We start from the raw sequence: 23,999 nt of genomic DNA on the forward strand, positions 1-23,999 counted from the left end.
GCTGGACCTGGATCTAAAGTCCACATGAAACAATTTAACATTAATTAAAATCAAGATACAGATTTCATTTAACAACTCACAGATAATGTAGCAGGGTTCAAATCACCTCTCTCAAAATGGCATTGCCATCATTGGTCATGACGATACCACCCATGGGATCCAGCAGCATCTGCAGACAAAACATATTTTTATCTCTTTCTATAACAAAGATTCACTTGGGAAAATGATAACGTGAACATCTTAAGCGCACCTTCATCATAGCCCTTGGTCCTAGGCATGTCCTGATGATGTCTGCTATGGTCTAAAAAAGGGAACAGAAGACTGCAAGTCAGGTTGGTGATATGATTTATGTGACATGTAGGCAACGTTGCAATAACAAAAAAATACATATATATACAATAAACTAAACATAGACTCACCTTAGCCGCAGAGATGTTTCCAATCTGGACCTTCCGTCCAGATTCTCTCTTGATGTTCTGACCTGTACCAAAAACAGAGCCAATGGGCATTAAATCTGCTTCTTCATATGATGAACTCTAAACTCTTCATTCACTAAAAAAATTCAAATAACATTCACTGCCTTAAAACCTAACACCAAGCCAAGACAACTGAAAAACAATACAACAAATCTGTTCCTTAACACGAAAAGGGTGCAGCTTTAGTAAGCCCACCCTCTACGCACTGCTGTTAGCCTGATGCTAACTAATTCATTCTTTTAAAGCGTCCGTTATATAGAAACTACAATGCCAGCAAATGACTAGAAACTAAAAATCGCTAGATTTATTTTTGACTCTGCAACTTGAGATGCAAAGTCTTAAACAGTTATACCAGTAAATGTTAGCTAAGAGGCTAACACAATGACTAATCTGAACACTGACATGAGCTTGTCAGACACGCGAGGCCCCCGTGCCACACTAGTTAGCTTAGCATTCAAGCAAAGCTGCATGAATAAAATTCTTATTTTGACTGCTACAGAGACCAGCGGCGGCTCATGCGATAGCTCCAGTAATAGATTTAAAGATAGAGTATTAAAATAAGCACTCACTAAGCACGAGAACCGGTCGGCCCATCATATTTGCGGCGTGGTTAGATCACCGGTACCGGACAACGCGCACAACGGCAAGAGGAGAGGATGCACGAGGCGTGGTTGAGAACTGAGCAACAGAGTGGACCAATTAGCAAACGAGATGCCTTTGACAGACATCTATGTCCACCAATCAAAGAGAGCAAGGTAATGCTTGGGGCCAGGTCTAGAGTGAAGCAGAACTGAAAAGTTCTCGAAAGAACGGGCTTCCATAGGTAAAGAAGTACACTTTATTGATTAAAAAACGTATTTTAAATGTTTAACATAGTTGATACACACAAATAAATAAACATTTTAAGATCTAAACAAATTAAAATCTACATTTCTAAAAACATTTATTATTTTAACATTTCCATTTATTAATTTTCTTCTAATTTAATATAACGTTATATATCAAAATGTGTAACTGCGTCTTGCTTTTTAACATATAATTTGTTAGCGTTTTTTTTTTTAAATACTGCCCCGTTAAACAAATAGTTATCAGTTTTATTACCATATTAGGTCATTTTAAAATGACGTGAACTTAGATAAAAAAAATTTTACTTTTATTTTGTAAGTTTTGTAGTAATTCATTAGAAGGTGAATGAATTTATGAAATATATCATACAATTTAGGATCTTTATAAATCTAAAACGAAATAATATTTTTAACAATCATTTATGATTAAAAACAAAAAAATAAAAATATGTTTACACCAATACAACACTTGAATTTTTCTTAAAAAATAATTAGTTTTAGTTTAATTTACTTTTCTATTGTAATTAATATAAAATTGTGTGTTAATAGCTGCAAATAAGTGAAACTGTTTACCATAGGAGGTAATCTATTCACTAAAAATAAACTCTTTTTTTTTACACTTTTTAAATATTAAATAATCTAATTAAAGTAAACAAAACTAATTTACTTAGCAAAATGTTTGCATATATTTATACTGTATTTCAGTTTACATAGTTAAATTGTGTCTTGCACAAGAAATGTAAAACTAAAAATATTTATTTCCCTGTATGCTTTAAAATTTTTACACAGATTTTAAGCAATCAATTACATGAACAAACTAAAAATCTAATTTTTGCAAAAGAGCTTTGATATTGGATTTTTTTTATTCCAACATTCACTAAAGCATTTTTAAAAATGTTAATTTCCATTTGTAAAAACTAGTGCACTGTGAATCTGAATATTGCGATATATTACGTGTTACTGCTATACAATTACATTCCTTATCATAAGTCTATTTTAGCTTTATGGATTTACAAATTATACAAATTAAAAATTTGTTCACTTTATAGATGACAAAACACAAAATAAGTTGTCTGTCGATTTATTTATTGAGTCTGCAAACAAAAACACTCCCCTCTTTGATAACACAAACACATGAAATAAGTGTCAAACTTCTAAAATGATTACTAGCCTGCCAGAAGTTATGAACGGCTTATGCCCTCACATGTATGGATGGAGGATGCGAACCAAAGACAAGCCCTTACAGTTAATTGATTTGACATGACAGACATGAGGAGGTAGAACAGTCACCCCGACTCTTCACAGACTGTTAGCGCAGTCTTCAAACAACTCACAGAATCTCTAACAATGTCGATACAGTCAAAGCGTAAAATATCAATAGGCCTAAGAGATGTAAAACAGATGTGACTAACATACGAACACAGCAACATTTTGTGAATTAAACCAGCTGTCGCCAATGAGGTACAATCTTCTTAGAAGAACACTCAATGTTTTTGAAGTTACAAGTCCCCTAGAGGTAAACAGTTGAGTTTTAACATTTTCAAATCCATCCAGCTAATCTTGAGTCATGGAGGATCAGTTTTAGCTTAGCTTAGGATAGATCATGGAATCAGATTAGACCAGTAGCATCTTACTTAAAAATGACCAAACTATCCAATTTAAAACTTCACTCTTCTGTAGTTTTGCTGTAGTAAATATCTTTTTTAATGCAAAAAAAAAAAAAGATTAATTGATCTATGCTAAGCTAAGCGTGCTTTATCCAGACGCAGAGATCAACTAAACGAATTCAGAAATGGTAAAAACTCGACTGTTTACTCTATGGGAGTGGTAAAATGCAATTATTTTCAAAATTGTGTTTCTTTTACTTACAGTAAAATAAAGAATTAAGTCTATGATACTTTTAAAGGGATAGTTCATCCTAAATTGAAAAATTTGACATTATTTACTTAACGTTCACTTGTCACAACCCTGTTTGAGTTTCTTTTTTTCTTTTTTTTTTGTTGAAAACAAAAATTATTTTGATGGCAAAAATGTTGGAAACTGGTAACCATCAACGTATTTGGTTTACCTACTATGGAAGTAAAAAATTACCAGTTTCCAACATTTTTCAAAATATCTGTTTAACAAAAATGAGTAAATGAAGATAAAATGTTAATGGTGAACTATGCCTTTAAGAATGCTAGTGATTTGAATGTGATAAGTGACCTTTAAACAGTCTCTTTCAATAAAGAGACAGGAAAATAGCATATTTTGCATACACAGTGGATTTTGTAGTTAAGTACAGAGAATAAAAGAATGCTGTGGCCACTAGGCTGCAGATTGTAAAGTAACAGGCTTGTAAAACTACATTCCTTACGTGTCCAGTAGTGTATTGACTACTAAGTGATGCATGTGTTCATGTTTTTGATGATCCCAGATGATGTTTTGAAAAGGTATGAGTGCCGCATTTGACTGAAGATCAGTGGTTTGTGCATGTCTCCTCCCATCTCCCTCAGCATCTTTACATTTGTTTACAGTTCATCTCTTGAATCGTCTAAGATGAGTGGATTTGTCGCTTCTTTCTTCAGATAGGTGATGAAGTCATTAACCTCGCGACCGCCCTGTGGGACAAGCAGCATTGCGCAAATGTGTAAGTAACACTAGCCATTTCTCATTTAAATTGTGTGCACACGCAGGTTGATATTTACCTCATATCGACGTGGCTGATCCTTTTGTCCAGAAGGCACAAAATAAATTGTTGGAAATCTGTAGGACAAGTAATGTATCAGACAGTTAGTTAGCCGAATGTCACTGAAAAATCTGTTGTAGTGAAGTATTAATAGATCAGAGAAAAAAAAAAAAAAACAATGTTACCCTTGGACATCATAATTTGGAGGCACATCATTAGCTGTGGCGTCCATTTTAGCAATGACAATGTTTGGGTTGCCAGAGAGCTAAGACACAGAGGCAAAAATTAAGAAACAATAATGCAGAACATATTTCATCTAAATGATTATTTAACTGGAAATTTAAAATCAAATTGAACCCAAATCTATGATTCAGGAGGAAGATGATAAAAAATGTGTCTAGTGGGAGAATATTTTGCATAAAAATTTCCCTAAAAACACACTTGATCATTTTTGCTATTATTCAAAACAGTTTCATTGAATAGTTTTTAATGTTTGAAAAGAATATTAGGTTTATGAAGGGGCTAATAATTTTGACCTTAAAATGGCTGTTAAAAAAACTAAAAACTGCTTTATTCTAGCTGAAATAAAACAAATCAGACTTTCTCCAGAAGAGAAAATATTATTAGACATACTGTGAAAATTTCCTTTCTCTGTAAATATTTCAAAGAAGAAAAAGAAATGTCAAAGGGTGGCTAATAATTCTGACTGTATATCTATATACTGCACATAAAAATAAAGGGAACACTAAAATAACACATCCTAGATCTGAATAAATGAAATATTCTTATTAAATACCTTGTTCTTTACATAGTTTAATGTGCTGGAATGAAAAAAATCAAATGGAAATCAAATGTATTAGGAGGTCAATTTGGAGTCACACTCAAAATTGAAAAGTGAAAATACACAATACAGGCTCATCCAACTTTGATGTAATGTCCTTAAAATAAGTTAAAATGAGGCTCAGTAGTGTGTGTGGCCTCCACATGCCTGTATGATCTCCTTACAAAGCCTGGGCATGTTCCTGATGAGGTGGTAGATGGTTTCCTGTGGCATCACCTCCCAGACATGGACTACAGCATCCAACAACTCCTAGACAGTATGTGGTGCATCGTGGCATTGGTGGACGGAGCGAGACATGAAGTTCCAGATGTGCTCAATTGGATTAGGTTCTAGAGAATGGGCGGGCCACTCCATAGCATCCATCCCTTTGTCTTGCAAGATTCAAAATTGACCAAAACGTCAGCCAGAATGCATAAGAACTTAGAAGTGGTCTGTGGTCACCACCAGCAGAACCACTTCTTTATTAGGAGAGTCTTGCTAAGTGCCGATTATTTCCACCTGTTGTCTATTACATTTGAACAACAGCATGTGGAATTGATTGTCAATCAGTACTGCTTGGTAAGTGGGCAGTTTGATTTCACAGTGTTCACATTTTAAGTGTTCCCTTTATTTTTTTTGAGTTGTGTATATAACATTTTAAAAAAACTTGATAACCAAAAAAACCTATAATAATGTTGTTTGAAGGAATGTGTGACTAAATTACTGAAAATTCACATTTGTCATCAAAAGATTAAAAAAAATAGGTTCCAAAAACTTTATGGACAACAAAACAATGTATAAAATAGATACTATATAACATTTATATCATATTTAAATATTAACAAACCTTTTCTCCAAGCTCCTTGTATTTGGGCTCCAAATTCTTGCAATGGCCGCACCAGGGAGCGTAAAACTCAACCAAAACATCCTTCTCTGGATCATTCACAATTGCATCAAATGTGTCAGCAACCAAGACCTGCAGAGGCCCATACGTGATTTACACCAGGAAATATTTTCAGCCTAAAACAAATCTGTGAGTCTACGTACCTTGACAGGGCCATCGTTGGACTCCGGAATAGGCTCAGACTTCACATATCGCTTCAATCTTTTAGCAAAGTAATCCTCCAAAAACTTCTCCAAGGACTTGCCATCTCGCCTTCAGAACCGAACACAGAAAAACACCCGATTTACTAATGGCTGCAAACAAACAGGCAATATATGGTGAGGCGGAGTTAGAAAACTTACGTGAATTCCTCCTGCATGGAGTATTTCTGTCCCGCTCTGGTCCTGATGGTGACGAGAGGAACGTCTCCACCTTCAGATGAACTCACACCAAACTCCTCCTCAAGCTCATCTTGAAACTCCTGTCGATCTGCCACCGCAAATGTCAGACCCCGATCCTGGAACTGTGTAGCCACTTTCATTATTCTAAGAGAGATGAATGAAGAATTGTTGAAAAATTAAAACAGAGGAAAACATAGAGATTTAACAAGAGCTGGGTGGGTTTCTCACCTATTCCTCCAGTAGTTTGTGCCTTTGGGATTCCGTAAGTAATCTACATTGAAAAATGCTGTAAGCAGGTCACTTTCTCTTACTGTGTCCCGGTTTTCCATGGTCATATGTGGACAGAGACCAAGTCTAAAAGCATATCAAGAAGAGTATAAAATCAAGAATAATAATATATGGGAGAACAAATCACAAAAAAAAAAAAGTTATATAAAGTTATAAAAATATCTATTTTCAATTTGTATATGATCACGTTATTTTAGTATAATTAAGAAATGCAATTTTAATAACCATTTGAATTAGTTAAAAAAAATTCAAGTTTGTCAGAAACGTTTTTTCTTTTACATTTGTTTTTCTATTCAAATTAGCCTATATTCGTATTGATTTCATTTTAATTTGAATAACACTAGTACATCAATTTAAACTAAAAGAAAACAAGCTAAAATAAAACACACATAAACATTAGTTTTTTCAGTTAACGTTTCTTTTGCTTGAATATTTTGTTTACAATCTAATCAATGACCTACAGAATGAAAAAGCATAGAAGAATCTTACATGTTGTCTTTGACGAATTTATGGAGCGATGAAACGGAAAGATGTTCAGTGTATTTCACCACATTGTCCTCAAATTTACTGCTCAAGCGAGGAGGGCGAAACAGCAGAACACACCTGGAATGCAAAAGACACAATGAGAAACATACAAATATTACAGCAACAAGCAGTATGCAAATAAAAGTTTGGAAAATTTCCATCATAGATCATCTTTGAGTAGTTATTTTAAACATACACAGACTCCACTTGTAAAAAGCACACAATCTGAAAACTCTCAAATTCTCTAAGAACGTGAGGACAAATCAAATTTTAATTTTTTATTTTTTATTTTTTTGCTTAAATTAGTGTTCATTTCTTCACATCCCAAATTTTCAATAGACCCTTTTCACATTTCCAGATTTCTCGGTAGCAGAAGTCATCATAGTTGGCGAAACTCAGAGTGCAGTGAATAGGAGAGTATAACAAATATTTTTTTCACAAATTCTACTGGCTAAAATAATAAAAGAAAAACTTCACAAGGTGTTATCAAGACTTTCAGAAAAAAGTAAAAAAAATAAATAAAATAAATAAACTAAAATATTGTGAGACAGATAACGACAGTCAGAAGAGATATTAACTTCCTGCCTCATAGATGCTGCGTTAGAAACATCTTGCACAAGCAGTAATTCATTTTTTGTAATATGATGTGCAAAGATGATAAAATACATATACTCTTACCAGCCACTTTATTAGGTACACCTTACTAGCGCTGCGTTAGACCCACTTTTGCCTTCAGAACCACCTTAATCCTTTGTGGCATAGATTCAACAAGGTACTGGAAATATTCCTCAGAGATTTTGGTCCATGTTGACATGAAAGCATCACACATTTGCGGCGCATTTGTCGCTTGCACATCCATGATGTGAATCTCCCATTCCATCACATCCCAAAGCTGCTCTATTGAATTGAGATCTGGTGACTGTGGAGGCCATTTGAGTACAGTGAACTCATTGTCATGTTAAAGAAACCAGTCTGAGATGATTGGTGCTTTAAGACATGGAACGTTATCCTGCTGGAAATAGCCATCAGATGTGTACACTGTGGTAATAAAGGGATGGACATGGTCAGCAACAATACTCAGGTAGGCTGTGGCATTGATACGATAGTATTAATGGGCCCAAAGTGTCCCAAGAAAATATTCCCCACACCATTACACCACCAGCCTGAACCATTGATACAAGGCAGAATGGATCCAAACTTTAATGTTGACACCAAATTCTGACCCTACCATCCAAATATCGCAAAAGAAATAGAGACTCATCAGACCAGGAAACGTTTTTCCACTCCTTTATTGTCCAATTTTAGTGAGCCTGTGTGAATTGTAGCCTAGGTTTCCTGTTCTTAATTGACAGGATTGGCACCCGGTGTGGTCCTCTGCTACTGTAGCCCATCCGCCTCAAAGTTTGACATGTTGTGCTTTCAAAGATGCTCCTCTGCATACCTAGATTGTAACGAGTGGTTCTTTGAGTTACTGTTGCCTTTCTATTAGCTGGAACCAGTCTGGCCATTCTCCTCTGATCTTTGGCATCAACAAGGCATTTGCAGCCACAGAACTGCCACTCACTGGATATTTTCTTTTATTCAGACCGTTCTCTGTAAACACTAGAGATGGTTGTACGTGAAAATCCCAGTAGATCAGCAGTTTCTGAAATACTCAGACCAGCCCGTCTGGCACCAACATCCATGCCACATTCAGTCACTTAAATCATCTTTCTTCCCCATTCTGATGCTTTTTTTGAACTGCAGCAGATCGTCTTGACCATGTCTACATGCCTACATGCATTGAGCTGCTGCCTTGTGATTGGCTGATTAAAATTTTGCGTTAACAAGCAGTTGGACAGATGTAATAACCTAATAGTCTAATAAAGTGGCCGGTTATTGTAATGATGTAGGATGTAAATGTTCATATGTTGTTGTTGTTGTTATTTTTTTTAAATCAAAGTATTTAAAAACGTCAAGGATATAAGATGCTGATGACCATTAAATGTGTCATAAGTCTTGTGAAAAGGATCCATAGAGCACAACAGGCACAAAATTCTCATCCTCAGTTGCACAAATGGTTGTTTCCATATCATACATACTCTCCATCCACCCCATATTTCAGGCCTGCTCCCACATCAGTGGAGTGAGCGAATCGATAGCTGTCCCTCAGGGCACTAGAGGCCTTCAGAAACTCTGCAAGTTGTGCACTGTCTTCCCCAGAGAAGAAGCCTGAGATTTACAAAGAGACAAAAGGCCAAGAGAAGAAAGAGGAGATCTTCAGTGTCTTTCAAAACAAAAAGAGACTAAGATGAATGCAGAAGTCAAATTTCATTCCAGCTTGAGACGTTTTCAACAGTTTTGACAAACTCTACTCACCCACCACACTGGCCTCATAGTTGTCGACAAAACCATCCAAATCTGCCTCTTTGAGCAGAGCCACAGAACTTGGACCCGCTTGCTTCTTCATGTAGCTCACAATGCCATCTGTTTCAGATTGAGATACGAATATGTATTGGAATAAATATTTAACAGAAGTCAAAATAAGAGGTTTTTGCACAGGGAAACTTGCCACAAGAACAGTCCCTAAAAACTATATTTCAACCAAATGTACACTGCCTGACAAGTCTTGTCGCTTATCCAAGATTTAGGAAGAACATATAATAACTTGACTAGTTGATCACTAGGCTTTTGTGAAAGGCAAAGGCCTCTAGATTATTTTACAAAAGTAAAATATGATCATGCCTTGATTTTTAATTATTTAATAAGGAAAATAAAGTCTGACTTAGACAAATGTCTTGTCACTTAACAGAAATTATGTGCAGTATAGTATATAAAGTCATAGTGGAGTGGAAAAAGAATGAATATTGTGTATGACTCCCATGATCTTGGAGGACTGCATCCATACATCTCTGCCATGACTCAAATAATTATTAATGAAGTCATCTTTAGCGCTCTTGGGACTCCCAGAATTTATCCAAATTCATTGGATTTATCTTGAATGCCTCCTCCATTTTACCCCGGACATGCTCAATAATGTTCAGACTGGTGACTGGGCTGGCCAATCCTGGTGCACCTTGACCTTCTTTGCTTTTAGGAACTTTATGTGGAGACTAACATATGAGACGGAGCACTATCCTGCTGAAGAATTTGCCCTCTCTTGTGGTTTTAATATAATGGGATATAACAGGGATAAAGGACAAGACTTTTGTTAGGTGGTATATACTGACAGATAAAGGTCTGGAAACTGGCCCATTTGAATGGTCAAGGATTGCCCACGATGCTATTTGACTGACAGGTTAGCCAAAAAAACATGGGTTTTTTTGTGCTGCATCAAGTGTGTGAAAATGTCCTCAGAATAATAGCCTGGCACGATACAATGCATTCATTCAAGAATCAAGATATCATTCACTCAAGTCTTTAAAACTTGTCTTTAAAAGTTCATAACAATGACGCATCAATATTTTAAAAGATTTGTCTACAAAAGGTATAGGAAATCAGTAGGACGCGTGAAGACTTTGTTTCCAAGATTTTTGGCATTTCTAAATAAAGATCACGCTGATGGAGATGATGGAAAGTGTTTCTTTGCTCTATAAAAGTAAATGGTTTTGAAGTAATAAAAAAATTAAAAAATAGATAGATAATAAATAAAAGTTAACTGTTATTGTGCAGGCAGTAAAACCACTGATTCATGAGTGTCTCATATGACATGTTTACTAAAACACCGAGAAATGTAGTACAGAATATTAAGATTCCTGCATGAAATATACATTAATTAAAGAGCATTGTCATGAATATAAACGTCACAGCTTTTTTTTTATCTGGCTAGACTTGTTTCCAGGGAGGCTGGTTAAGATTGCTGCACACTCGACTCCCAGAAATCCTGTATATTTAAACCAATCAGAGGATGGCTTGACATCTGAGGCAGAGTTGACCCAAGGCCATTTTCCTGGCTGCAATATCAAGCTGCGTAGAAACTTTGATGTGGCTTAAGCTGTCAGACAGCAACAACAACATTCAAGCATGATATTCAACAATGCGAGCATCATGAGAAATGAGAATGGAAATGTGCCTGGACCTCAAAATTGGTCCATTTATCACTGGTTGGCTAGTTAAATTGTAGAGTACATGTATAAATGTTTGTTTACACTGCATTTTAAAAATGGTGTGTGCCGGTATTATACATAGCATGAATTTACTTAACACTACTGCACTGGGACCCTACTTTAAAGTGGGGGCTATTTTAGTCCCCACAGAAACTATTCCAGTAACTAAAAGTAGACTAGTAGTTTCTAGATTATGTGATGCAAACATTCCAAAAATGTGAACTACTATCAATAGATTGAAGATATTTTTAAAAATAAAATAAAATCAAATCAAATGAAAAGTCTCTATTGTTACAATCAACCTCAAAATAAAAGTCTGGTGATCAGTGTTATTATTTTATTTGACCTATTTTGCAAGGATGCATTAAATGTATTAAAAGTGACAGTAAATACATTTATAATTCTAAATGTATGATGCCCATTTCAAATAAATTATTTTTATTTTTCTAATAATTAAATAGTTACATTTTCAGAGTTACAAATACAAAACAACACGGATTAAAGATTAAGGATAAAAACTGATTATTAAACACCATATCAGTATCAGTAATTACTGAAAGATCATGTGACACTGTAGACTGGAATAACGATTTTATGAAATGAGTAATGAGTGAATCACAAAAAATGTGCTTTCAAATTTAATTTCCAAAGTGCTGTTTAAAAGAGCAAGTAAATTTTGTAAAGTATAGTACTTCCTGTTATAGATTTTCTTGTGGAGTATTAATAGATGAGTTTGCCTGAAATAAAATGCATGAAATAATGTAAGATCAATATTATTTGCCCCGTTAAGAAATTATCATAATTTTTCCATTTGGCTACAGAACAAACAACTGTTATTAAGGGTATTTCCTAATTAACCTAACTGACTCTTTAAATAGCACATTAGGCTGTATACAATTATCCTGCAAAATAACCAGAAAAATGCACTGTCACCAAGGTAAAAACAAAAGAAATTAGTTATTATAAATCAGTTGTCAAATTTACTAGGTTAAAAAAATTGATTTTTTATAATTTCAAACAGGGGGGCTAATCATTTTGACTTCAACTGTATATTGTAATAAAACAATACTGTATACAAAAATCACAAGTAATAACCTGCTGTTCTTGGACCATCATAAGCTCCAGATTCCTCTCCATTTCGGAAGATTTTAAGGGTGGGATATCCATTCACTCCAAAGCGCTCACAGGTCTCTGAGTTCACAGTGCAGTCAACCTGATCAAACAACATGAAAGTGAGGGATTCATTATGCAGACATATGCAAAAACATAATCTGGTGGAATGAGTCAGCCAAGCAGTATAAAACAGGCCGAAGATTTGAGTCAGGAAACTGACGGGTTCGTCATCATTTCTCACCTTTGCCAGAGCCAGCGTCCCTTTCAACTTAGTGGCAGCAGCTTCATATTCTGGAGCGAGTCGTTGACAATGACCACACCTGTGGTAACATCAGATGAGGGATGTAAATGATACATTAATGCACTGTACTATTTCATTGCGCAATTCAGTTAAAAGGCTTCAGGCTCAAACAGATCTTTCAAAAAGCCCTATTGTATCAGTATAATAATTTTTTATTATTAGAGAATGTGCATGCTAGTTTACAGTGTTCATTCTAGTTTTAAGTAGATTTTAAACTTTGCAGTAATTTTCTAGGACAACGTGAAGAAGACAATTTAAGGAATAAAGTGAAGGAAAAACAACATGTCAGTATACTGACATGCATACTTAGATGTATATGTCTAACTCAGGGGTGTCCAAACTCAGTCCTGGAGGGCCGGTGTCCTGCATAGTTTAGCTCCAACTTCCTTCAACACACCTGCCTGAGAGTTTTTGTATACCAAGAAAGAGATTGATTAGCTGGTTCAGGTGTGTTCAATTGTAGTTGAACTAAAATATGCAGGACACCGGACCTGCAGGACCGAGTTTGGGCACCTCTGGTATTAACAGAAACAAGTATTAGCAGTGTCTCAAAGATTCAAAACTTTGTATCAATCTCAACTACCTTCTAGTTAATTTTGAAAACAAAAAAAAGAGCTTCTCTGAAGCTAAAATAATATTACTTTCATGCTGCACAATAGATGGAAGGTCTTGATGTTCACAGCAATGTTGTCTTCGCAATACAAATATTTTAAAGATACTTCCATCAGGACGCAATTACCCAAAATGTTGAATAACATAAACCTTGTGTGTGTGTGTGTGTGTGTGTGTGTGTGTGTGTGTGTGTGTGTGTGTGTGTATCAAATATCTGCCAATGGGTTCAGGAAAAACATAACCTTAAAACTAAGCGAGCCTTATTTGTTTATATCATGTTTTTTTTTCAGTGTAAAATCAGAAGACAAAAATATGCAATTTTAAAAGTGCAAATGCAAGATTTATTTTAGATATAAAATAAAATTTAAGAGTTTGTTCTCTGACACTAAATCTTAATTTGTGTAAAGACAACTGAGACTATTCAAAACCTTTTCTGATACGCAGAACCTATGATTCTTGATTGAGGTAAAGTTGGTTTTATAATCACACATTCATTCAGTGATAACTTGTGACATGGTCCCTATATTGTTAAAATGCTACTATGAATATTCTGTCAGAAATAGTATGCAAACAACGTTATAGCTTCAACAACATTAGCACTATTTAATTGACTGTTAACAATGTTGTACAAGTCTAAGGCTGCTATTATGATTTCCCTATTTAGAATTAGCAAAGAATAATTTTCTTGAAATATAATATTAAGGAAAATGTGTGGATGAATAGATAAATAAAACATCTTTACATCTTGTTCACTAAATACATCAACACAACCATAGTCATGCTAGTTATGCTGTACAACAACAACAACAAAAAACAAGTTTAATCTCTGCTAATTTTTCAAATTGTGAATAATAACTAGACTCCAACCTGGCTGCACACGAAATTCTAATTTTATACAATTATGACTAGATCTTGGACAAACCAAGGTGCGAAGAACTCCACTAGCAGAGTGTCATGCATGCCTGCGCTCCGGTCAAAGTCAGAATCTCCGAGCTCCAGCACATCGCTGCCCTCCACGAGCCACACAGTCAGCACAGCACAGATCATAAAACAAGGTAAACGCATTTTGACTAAAGCAAGCGAATGCTATGAAGAGACAAGTGTACGCCAAAGTTAACACTCCAGCGAGAGGTGCTGCGGCTCACTCAGTCGAGTCATATGGATCCCCTTAAGGTCCACAAAAGCACCGTTCTTCTGGCAGAACGCGTTTGATAAATGGAGGAACAAAGGAGGTTTGCTTGTCACATTATCCATATCAGCACGACGCTTGGTGCTGGAGTACGTTGCATTTATTATTTTTGTCCAGGGTACTTTTTACAAATATGGTTAGTTGATTTAAATTGTCAATAAAATATTTAAGGAGCATTAGTCGCGAAGGGAAGCAACGTTATGTGTAGTGATTTATTTTAGCACTAGGGGTCAGCATATTGTGTTCTCTAGGCTCAGCAATCATTACATTTGTCTGTTTCTTCTACCGGACAACGGAGGGGTTTCAATGAAGCCTGAGAGCCCTTAGATAAGCTCTCAATTACTGAATGGGAGAGTTCAGAGTATTTTTTCATTCATTCATTAATTAATTCATTCATTCATTCATTTTCTTTTTGGCTTACAACCTTTATTAATCAGGGGTCGCCACAGCGGAACAAACCCACACTTGTTTTAAGCAGTGGATGCCCTTCCAGCTGGAACCCATCACCGGGAAACACCCATACACTCCAATTTACACACATACACTACAGACAATTTAGCTTACCCAATTCACCTATAGTACATGTCTTTGGAATAGTGGGGGAAACCGGAGCACCCAGAGGAAACCCACGTGAACACGAGGAGAACATGCAAACTCCACACAGAAATGCCAGCTGACCCAGCCGAGGCTCGAGTTGAACCAGTGACGTGAGGCGACAGTGGTATCCAGTGGTATTTTATTGAAGGGAAAAAGTCTACATTATCTGCATCTGCTTGTAAAGTTTGTTTAAAAAATAATGTTGATTCATTAATATTCTTTTCGGCTTAGTCCTTTTTTTAATTTGGGGTCACCACAGCAGAATGAACCGCCAACTTATCTAGCCCGTTTTTACGCAGCGGATGCCCTTCCAGCTGCAACCCATCTCTGGGAAACCTCCTCACACACTCATACACTACGGACAATTTAGCCTACCCAATTCTTCTGCTCTGCATGTTTTTGGACTGTGGGGGAAACCGGAGCACCCGGAGGAAACCCATGCAAACACAGGGAGAGCATGCAAACTCCACACAGAAATGCCAACTGACCCAGCCGAGGCTGGAACCAGTGACCTTTTTGCTGTGAGGCAACAGCACTACCTAATGCGCCACTGTGTTGCCCTGATAATGTTAATACAATGCATAAATTATCTAGAGTACAATCACCCAGAGTAATAACGATTGTATGAAATATATTTTTAAAAATATATTTTGGATACATAAATTTATTTTATAAAGGCAATCAACATAACAAGCAGAATCATGTCTCTATTTAAAGGTTTTCTTAGAATAAGTTAGAAAAAGATCACCTGGGAATTTTAAGGCCTACCATGTGCAAGTAAAGTTCCTGCTTCAGATGATAAGCTTGTGCCAGAACTGACTCAGCCTATCTTTTGCTGAGTGTCTGAGTGAAACGGATACTCTGTTTTCCTTCATTCTCTATTATTTCCTAAATGATTGAGTTCTTATCTGTTAATACAATGCATGATGGGGAAATACGTCCTGGATCATCACTTATCATTAAAGCCAGCAGTAAACTATTCTCACGGACCCTTCAGTGCAATGGCTTACCAATCATAGTCGTTAGCCCTTTTTTGGCCAGCTATTTTTGAACAGACATTCTGAATGGTAATTTTGAAAGAGGGCTGCTTTGATGTTCCAGATCCTGATTTTTCCATTTTACTCCCCCATATTTAAACCATATTCATTCATTTAACTTTCCAGACTTTATTACATTCATTCATTCATTCATTCATTCATTCATTCATTTTCTTGTCGGCTTAGTCCCTTTATTAATCCGGGGTCACCATAGCGGAGTGAACCGCCAACTTATCCAGCAAGTTTTTACGCAGCGGATGCCCTTCCAGCCGCAACCCATCTCTGGGAAAGACTTTATTACAGTAAATTTACAGTAAATTATTATTTCAGTTTCTGTCAAAACTATTTTATAAATATTAAAGATTCTTATTTGTTCAGTAAAAAAGTCAGCAATGCACATTTTGCACATTAATCATCTAGATGTATATATTTAACTTCTTAATTTTTGCTGGTATTTTTGACATTTAAATATTCTTCTGTCTTTTGCGTTAATAAGATATGTATTGATTTTATGTAAAAAATTCTCTGTGTTTGAGCACACTAAGTAAATCAAACAGTCATTCATTTTCTTTAATAATCTGGGGTCGCCACAGCGGAATGAACCGCCAACTTATTTAGCACTTGTTTTACGCAGCGGATGCCCTTCCAGCTGCAACCCATCACTATGAAACATCCATACACACTCATTCACACTCATACACTACGGACAATTTAGCCTACCCAATTCACCTGTACCGCATGTCTTTGGACTGTGGGTGAAACCGGAGCACCTGGAGGAAACCTACGCGAACGCAGGGAGAACATGCAAACTCCACACAGAAACATCAACTGACTCAGCCAAGGCTCAAACCAGTGACCTTGTTGCTGTGAGGCGACAGCACTACCTACTGTGCCACTGCATCACTGTGAATAAAACATTCTGTATATATTTTTGTATTGATTTTAGCATAAGAAAATAAACAATGACATTAATTAGAACAGAAAGAGAACAACGGCCATTTCCAATACACAAATTCAATTAATAAATATTAATAGAAGTGTGCTGGCTTCTCAACTTGTACGCCAAATCAGTCCATCCTATAAAGATTTATAAGTCAGCATCATTAAAATAAACCCTAATTAGATTCCAGATTTTGAAATCTTATGTGAACATATATAGCAGATGCTTATATGAAAAGGGATGAATTACAACTAACTATAATACACTCATGTTATGGAGTTTCTTCTTGTTACTAATTTAAATTTATTTTATTGCATTGTTTCATAAACTATGATGACCCCAAACATAAAGAAGTAGAATGAATAGGCCTAGTCTTCACATCTATTAAAAAGTAATAATTGCTTTGTGGTAAAAATGTATGGAAAATCTCTCAATAATATTCGACTAGACCATACTCAGTTTTATTATATTGTTTAATCATTCATTTTCTTTTCCGCTAAGTCCCTTTATTAATCAGGGGTCACCATAGCAGAATCAACTGGCAACTTATCTAGAATATGCTTTGGCAGCAGATGCCCTTCCAGCTGCAACCCATTGCTGGGAAACACTCATACACTCACACACCACGGACAATAGCTTAGCCAATTCACCTATAGCACTTTGGACTTGTGGTGCAAACTGGAGCACCCGAAGGAAACTCACGGCAACAGGAGAGAACATGCAAACTCCACACAGAAACGCCCACTGATCCAGCCGAGGATCGAACCAGCGACCTTCTTGCTGTGAGGCGACAGCCCTACAGCCCATATTGTATTTAAACATTTCGACAGAAAAAGATATTAGGTCCATCATATGCCATCGTTATCACTGAGTTCTTTGTAAATAGACAATCAGTTAATAAATTCAACAAACTGGAAACAAATGAACGTACACGAACCCATATCATGTTCAATCAATGTTCATCAAAGACTTTATGACACTAATTTAACAATCTATGTGGTTTTAAAAATAGGATTCGTGTCAATGTGTTAAATAGAGGCTAAGCTATACATAGATTTGAAAGCAAAACAGTGGGAGGGAGAGAATACGCGTAAGCGCGTGCTCACTGCTCGCACTCGCGCGACTCGATTGTCTTGAAGTTCTGTCATTGTCGCGCGCTCTCCAGCGCATTGGATAGAGATACAGCGATTGGTTACGCGCATAGCGGTCACAGCGATCACTTTGGAAGCAAGTCAAGTCTTCGAAAATTATTTACCGGTTTATAGTGTAAAGAAGGAGACACATCTGCTGTAAGAGTATCTTCGTTGTTCTCCAAAGGCAGCACAGCAGACCTTTGCTTAGTTGAGTCCAATGCCACTTCATCAGTAAGGTAAGAGAAGTTAACGTTACTAACAGAACAGCTTAAGACCCTTCATAGTGCTAAAGGCGAGATTGTTTGCTTTCTTGAATGCACACATTTTTCTCTTCATTTTTGTTCTGAAGTTTTATGTGGGCTACTTAAGTTTCCATCTCATGTCCTGACCTAATTCTTAGGGTCTGGTTTTGATGTGTTTGCTTATTCTTTTCACTCTCAATTGCTATACTGTTTTCAATCAAAACACATATCTGATGCTTACTGAAGTCGAATAAACAACATCTTTGATCGTAAATGCAGCTCATTACAACGTTGTTGTAAAAAATGGAAAACAAGAAAAAAATCTGACGAGCCATAATTATGGTGTAATTTGTCTTTTGAACAGTGAATCTCTCTCAGATGTTTGTGATATGGTGCAGGTGTAGAAAGACTGGTTCTCCATCATGTGTTTTGCCCTAAAAAGTTTGAATTATTATTTTTTTTATAACATATTAATATTAAAATAATAATGGTGTATTGTTAAATAATGCTGAAAACTGCAAAAACTTTTATCACACTAGTATTATTACACCGTTTAACACAAATAACTGAGTCATGGCTGTGTTATTTGAAGGACAATGACACACTACCCTTCAAACATTTATCTTTTTGAGTCATATCAAAGACACTTTCACTGCTGATGTTTTTTTTTCTTTTGTGGCTGATCTAATAGATTTTGAACAGCACTTTATCTTACTGAGTGATGCCTGTCCTTCTGTAGTCTTAAAGAGACAGTTCACCCAGAAATTAAAAATGTATGTTAAATGCAAAGTTCATTCAAAACTGAAAAAACGTTTTTTGTCTTTTTTGTTTTTCAAATGCTGTAAATCTGTAAACATTGACTTCAATAGAATTTGCTTTGGCTAAAGGTTTCTAATCTATTTTAAAATGTCTCCTTTTGTGTTCAACAGAAAAAAGAAACTTATAAAGGTATGGAACAATTTGAGGGAGAGTAAATGGTGATTAATGTACCAAGATGTTACTGACTTTTTTTTTCTTACTTGCGTTGAACATTTAAGAAGATTTATAGCTGGTATTGATACCTAAAATGTATGTCAACAGCTCTTTGAGAATAGAAAAAAAAAAACAATGCAAAAAGACTGAAATGCGTTTATGACTTGAACATCTTCTTGTTGGATAATGACATACACACAGGCAAACTCACATGTGATGGTTTGTTTATATCTTTATATATAGTTTGCTGGCTGCTGCATCCATGATACGCAAGCACAAGTGTTGATACATTCTGATAAAAAGACACTGTACATATCCTCCCTCTCACATGTAAACACATAGTGTCAGTTCATCATAGGGCTGCACGGTATTGGAAAAATCTGACATTGCGATATTTTGTATTTCTGTGATATACAATGTGACGTGAAAGCAACTTTATTTGGAAAGAATTCTTAATTTTTGATTGATTTAGGGTGATTTTGTTGGGGAGTTAATCTTGAATAATATACCAAAAAATAACAAATACCTTACAGGCATGGATAAATACAGTAAATCAAAGATAAACCTGAATAATAGTTTTCTGGAGAGTCTAACAGTACTTAGGTTCAGATAGTGAACAATCAACACCGCATATTCTTTATTGTGTATAATGTAATCTTTATTAAAATTGCAAGCATTATAATATCTGGTGGCTGGATGTTTTACACTCTAAAATGTTGAAATGTTTACAGACAAAAATAAAATTTACTAAGTGGCAACCTCCCACTCTCCCTCGTGAATCCAATACGGAAGTAACCGAAACTGCAATTCTTCGACTCGCCTTTGGGGGCTGGCTCCCAAAACTTCAGGGGCCTCATGTACCAAGACTTTCGTTGAAATCATACTAAAACATTGCGTACACACAAAGCTGTAAATGTGCGTACGCAATAAAACATTCAGATGTATGAAACACTGCGGACGCCGAATCACACGCATATTCTCTTTGTACATCCGAATGAACTTGAAACTGAGCGCAACATGCACGAGTGCAAGACCCTTACCTGCCTCCTCCCTCCTATGAATATGCTAATGTCTCTAGTTTGGCAAAACCAAACGAAGAAGCAATGGCAAAAGCAAGCAAAAAGAGAAACTTTGAACAGAATGTGAACTGGAGGTGGTTATCGGAGGTAGTTGTTTGCAAGTTTGTCCTCCAGATTTAATAACAAAAGAAAAAAAATAGAATGGGAGAGTTTAGCTAACGCTGTAATGCCGTATGGTCTCGTTGAGCTAATAGAGTGATGGTTGAACAGACTTCAGCAGTGCGAGTGGCGTAGCTCATAAAGCGCAAGGCAACATGTTTTGACACTATAATCCCTGAACCCGGTTTGAATCCAGCATCTGATGAACTTATTTTTCTTTTTTCCTCATTACATATCAGATTTTGCCTACTCTTCATCACAAGCAAGACAAGTAGAAATCATTAATTAGCTTGTGTAATATTTTGAGCGCATTTGAGCATCATACTTTATTTGACCATTTATTGAATGGAAATGTTTCTTATTCACGTATACAAATTCGTCTTTAGATGACGCCTTTATAGCAATGTGCGTGCAGTCGATCGCTCCAATTACATTGGGAAAACCGGCGATTGCTGCAAGTTGAGCTTTAATGTTTGGCTGGTCAACTGCAAGGTATGGAAACCTTATATACCTGCTAGACATGCAGATGATCCTGTTTCATACAGCTGCCATTGCACGGCTCAAAGATACCCTGTAGTGTGGAATTTAACACAAATCTTTCATATTTAATAATAAATAATATTTATGTTTATATACATATAAAAAGGTATATAAATAAAATAATACATGCAATCTGAACACTGAAAATGCGCAAAATGTGGTGGTTCTCGCAAGGGGTTCAAAGAGAACATTTATTAATATTGACTTTTCAGAGACACACGCATACTATTTTAGGGTTACAACCCAGCTTTACAATTTGTGTATGATAATAGACATGGACAATATCCAACTGTTTATTTTGTTTTTTTTGTTTTAAAAAAATAATAATTCTTGCAGTCATGCACATGTTTAGTTCAGCTAATATGATGGTGATTTGATGCTTTGCCGAAGTTGCAGACACCTTTACCGATATCAAAATGCTTTTTTGATGCAAAATTAATTTTAATTAGCAGATTAAGAAGCTTAAATGGCCTAGGGTACTATAATAAAGAAAATCCACTCTAAAATGTAAAACTAAATTACTAAATACTCAACACATAAAGATCTAAAGCCTGTTGCTCACAACAAATGTAGAAAGTTATTGCGCATCATATTACACTAAATGTTTATACTATGAATTTTATAACGTTTTGCTCTCATGGATAATTGAATATTAATCAAATGATGTCATTACGCTGATGTGCCATTTAAGCAAATTTGAAAAACTAACCCCTGTCTTTGACTTTGTGAAACACCAAAGAACAAACTTTCATATAAAAATAATCTAAATTTCATCATAAACATTCTACTGAAGAAGAAAAGTCACCTACATCTTGGATGGCCTGAGGGTGAAAGCAATATATTTGTATTATTTCAGGATGAACTACCCCTTTAAGAACTTGTGGGTAAAAGCAAATCCTAGCATCACACATGAGAGCAGTAGATATTGACCTTAACAGTTGTTATTCCAAACAATAAAAATGAGTCCGCTACTGGTTTTGCCATCTATTGTTCAGATCAGACAAGTGAATAATAACCACTATTACCTGCCAATGGTTTCACATCTGGAGAGCAGAGAACCTAATTGATTTCCACAGGAGAAACGTTTCACCTTGACAGCAGCACACTGAGGTGCTCATAAAAACAAAACATCTGCTCTGTGGATATGATTTCTCTGCTGGGTCATGAGCACTGGGTTGGCACAGACTCTTTTAGTGAAATTCTTCAGATTACACCAGGGGGTCTTGGTTCAGCAGTTCACAGCTGCTTGTGTTATGAGATAATTTATGTCATGAAATTAATCGTTAATTAGCAGCTTGTAAACTGGAATTGTTTTCTGTTGAGGAATGTAATATTGTAGACATTAAAATGTTATTTGATGGGTCTGTTCACTCCCCAATGAAAATTTTGCTATCATCTCTAGGTTGTTTGAAACTTATGGTAACGCTTTCAAGAGTTCACACTTAGCTCATGATTTATACATAGCTTGTTTGGCATGCTGTCCCGGGAGAGAGCCCTGAGCTCAAGGGATCCTCGAGCCCAGGGCTCCCCCCTTTTGCAGGGCGAGTGGAGATTGAGCTCAGGTCTATCTCAAACTCCCCCGCTGCTGAGGCCAAGGCAAACTTCCTGAGAGTAAGACATTATAAAAAAGGTTTAGGCTTGTTTTATCTATAATATAGAGCACATTTGGATGGTGGGAGGAAACCGGGGAACCCGGGGGAAACCCACGCGGACACGGGGAGAACATGCAAACTCCACACAGAAATACCAGATGGCTCAGCGAGGACCCAACACCATTGGTATTCTTGCTGTGAGGCAACAGTGCTAGTCACTGGGCCACCGTGCCGCCCATTCTGGATAAAGGAGGAAGAAGGGGAGGAGGGGGGAGTTTCTTCCAGACGAAGATAGTTGTAGAAAGGAAATGAGGATATATATAGTGGTTTGGGATCCTTTGATTGGAGGATCATAATTAGTTAATGTGGACCAGCTTGGTAAATCATGAGCACATGCTCCTCTCGAAATTAGTTTAAAACTAAACTTCACTTAGTTTAACAAGGCTTATTAACTTTCTATTATTAAGATATTAAATGTTTATTATTACTTATAAAGCACATATTCTGATGATCTTATTAAAAATCCTTAATCCTATACCTAATACCTAAACTTAAATACCTTAATAACTAGTAATAAGCAGCTAATTAAGAGTTTTTTGAGGCAAAAGCCATTAAAAATTGTTTTTTTTTAATAACAAGAATTGTACCTTAAAATAAAGTGTGACCAAACTTTGTTCATCTTGAAATTTGTTCATCTTGAGCCAAAATAAATATATTTTTTATTAAGTTTTATTAAATGTATTAAGTTTTTTCAAGGTTTTACAATCAATCAAACCTCAATGCTCAAAACTTACTCCAGGCAAGCTTAGGGGAAAATGAAAAATGAAATAATAATCATTATATTCATTTTCTTGTCGGCTAAGTCCCTTTATTAATCTGGGGTCACCAGAGCAGAATGAACTGCCAACTTATCCAACAAGTTTTTACGCAGCGGATGCCCTTCCAGCCGCAACCCATCTCTGGGAAACATCCACACACACATTCATACACTATGGACAATTTAGCCTACCCAATTCACCTGTACCACATGTCTTTGGACTGTGGGGGAAACCGGAGCAAACCCATGCGATGGCAGGGAGAACATGCAAACTCCACACAGAAACGCCAACTGAGCCGAGGTTCGAACCAGCGACCCAGTGACCTTCTTGCTGTGAGGCGACAGCACTACCTACTGCGCCACTGCCTCACCTTAATAATCATTATATATACATATTATTATAAACTATTTAAATAAATAAACAAACAAACAAATAAAGAAATAATTAAATCTAATCAAACACCAATTTATATTTCACAACTTCAGACTTCCAAATCTTCTTTATTATCTAAATTTTTCACAAAGTTCAAAAACACCTCCAGACATCCCAAAATTCTCAGGATTTTTTTCTTATTATATATGTGAGCTTTTCAAAAGCCAACCGTGTTATAAATGAAGATATTTTTAATTAAATAAGAGAGATTTCTGTCCACCTACTTAAAGACTGACAATTAAAAATGTTCATAAAGATCAAAAGATAAAACTATTTGAATCGAGCAGTTAATTTAAGTCTTCTAAAAATACT

The 23,999-nt window shown here is 35.9% G+C and overlaps 3 protein-coding genes across 4 annotated transcripts in view; 1 reads left to right on the forward strand and 2 right to left on the reverse strand.

The window, feature by feature from the left end:
* Window positions 1-1,113, reverse strand: part of cct3 (chaperonin containing TCP1, subunit 3 (gamma)) — a 12,926-nt gene extending 11,813 nt beyond the window's left edge. Inside the window, 5 exon segments of the mRNA NM_173250.1 lie at window positions 1-13; window positions 107-169; window positions 251-301; window positions 420-481; window positions 1,046-1,113. The exon segment at window positions 1-13 is cut by the window's left edge and continues 84 nt beyond it. Coding sequence (NP_775357.1) covers window positions 1-13; window positions 107-169; window positions 251-301; window positions 420-481; window positions 1,046-1,073 — 217 coding nt within the window. The 5' untranslated portion in view covers window positions 1,074-1,113.
* A 1,273-nt stretch (window positions 1,114-2,386) lies between these two features.
* On the reverse strand, window positions 2,387-14,182 carry pdia7 (protein disulfide isomerase family A, member 7). 2 transcript variants are annotated; one of them, XM_073924830.1, is made up of 13 exons: window positions 13,940-14,182; window positions 12,346-12,424; window positions 12,087-12,204; window positions 9,265-9,372; window positions 8,217-9,117; window positions 6,871-8,130; window positions 6,322-6,447; window positions 6,055-6,237; window positions 5,857-5,965; window positions 5,657-5,785; window positions 4,175-4,254; window positions 4,009-4,066; window positions 2,387-3,921 (listed from the first exon to the last, which is right to left on the reverse strand). In XM_073924830.1, exons 6-13 carry the CDS (start codon window positions 7,068-7,070, stop codon window positions 3,832-3,834), a joined length of 975 nt encoding a protein of 324 aa, XP_073780931.1. In that variant the 5' UTR covers window positions 7,071-8,130; window positions 8,217-9,117; window positions 9,265-9,372; window positions 12,087-12,204; window positions 12,346-12,424; window positions 13,940-14,182; the 3' UTR covers window positions 2,387-3,831.
* A 3,707-nt stretch (window positions 14,183-17,889) lies between these two features.
* Window positions 17,890-23,999, forward strand: part of pear1 (platelet endothelial aggregation receptor 1) — an 80,857-nt gene continuing 74,747 nt past the window's right edge. The window contains exon 1 of the mRNA XM_695441.9: window positions 17,890-18,149. The gene's annotated coding sequence lies outside the window, so the exon portion shown is untranslated. The remainder of the gene's footprint in view (window positions 18,150-23,999) is intronic.

Source organism: Danio rerio, chromosome 16 (genome assembly GCF_049306965.1).
Source record: "Danio rerio strain Tuebingen ecotype United States chromosome 16, GRCz12tu, whole genome shotgun sequence".
Lineage (NCBI taxonomy): Eukaryota > Metazoa > Chordata > Actinopteri > Cypriniformes > Danionidae > Danio > Danio rerio.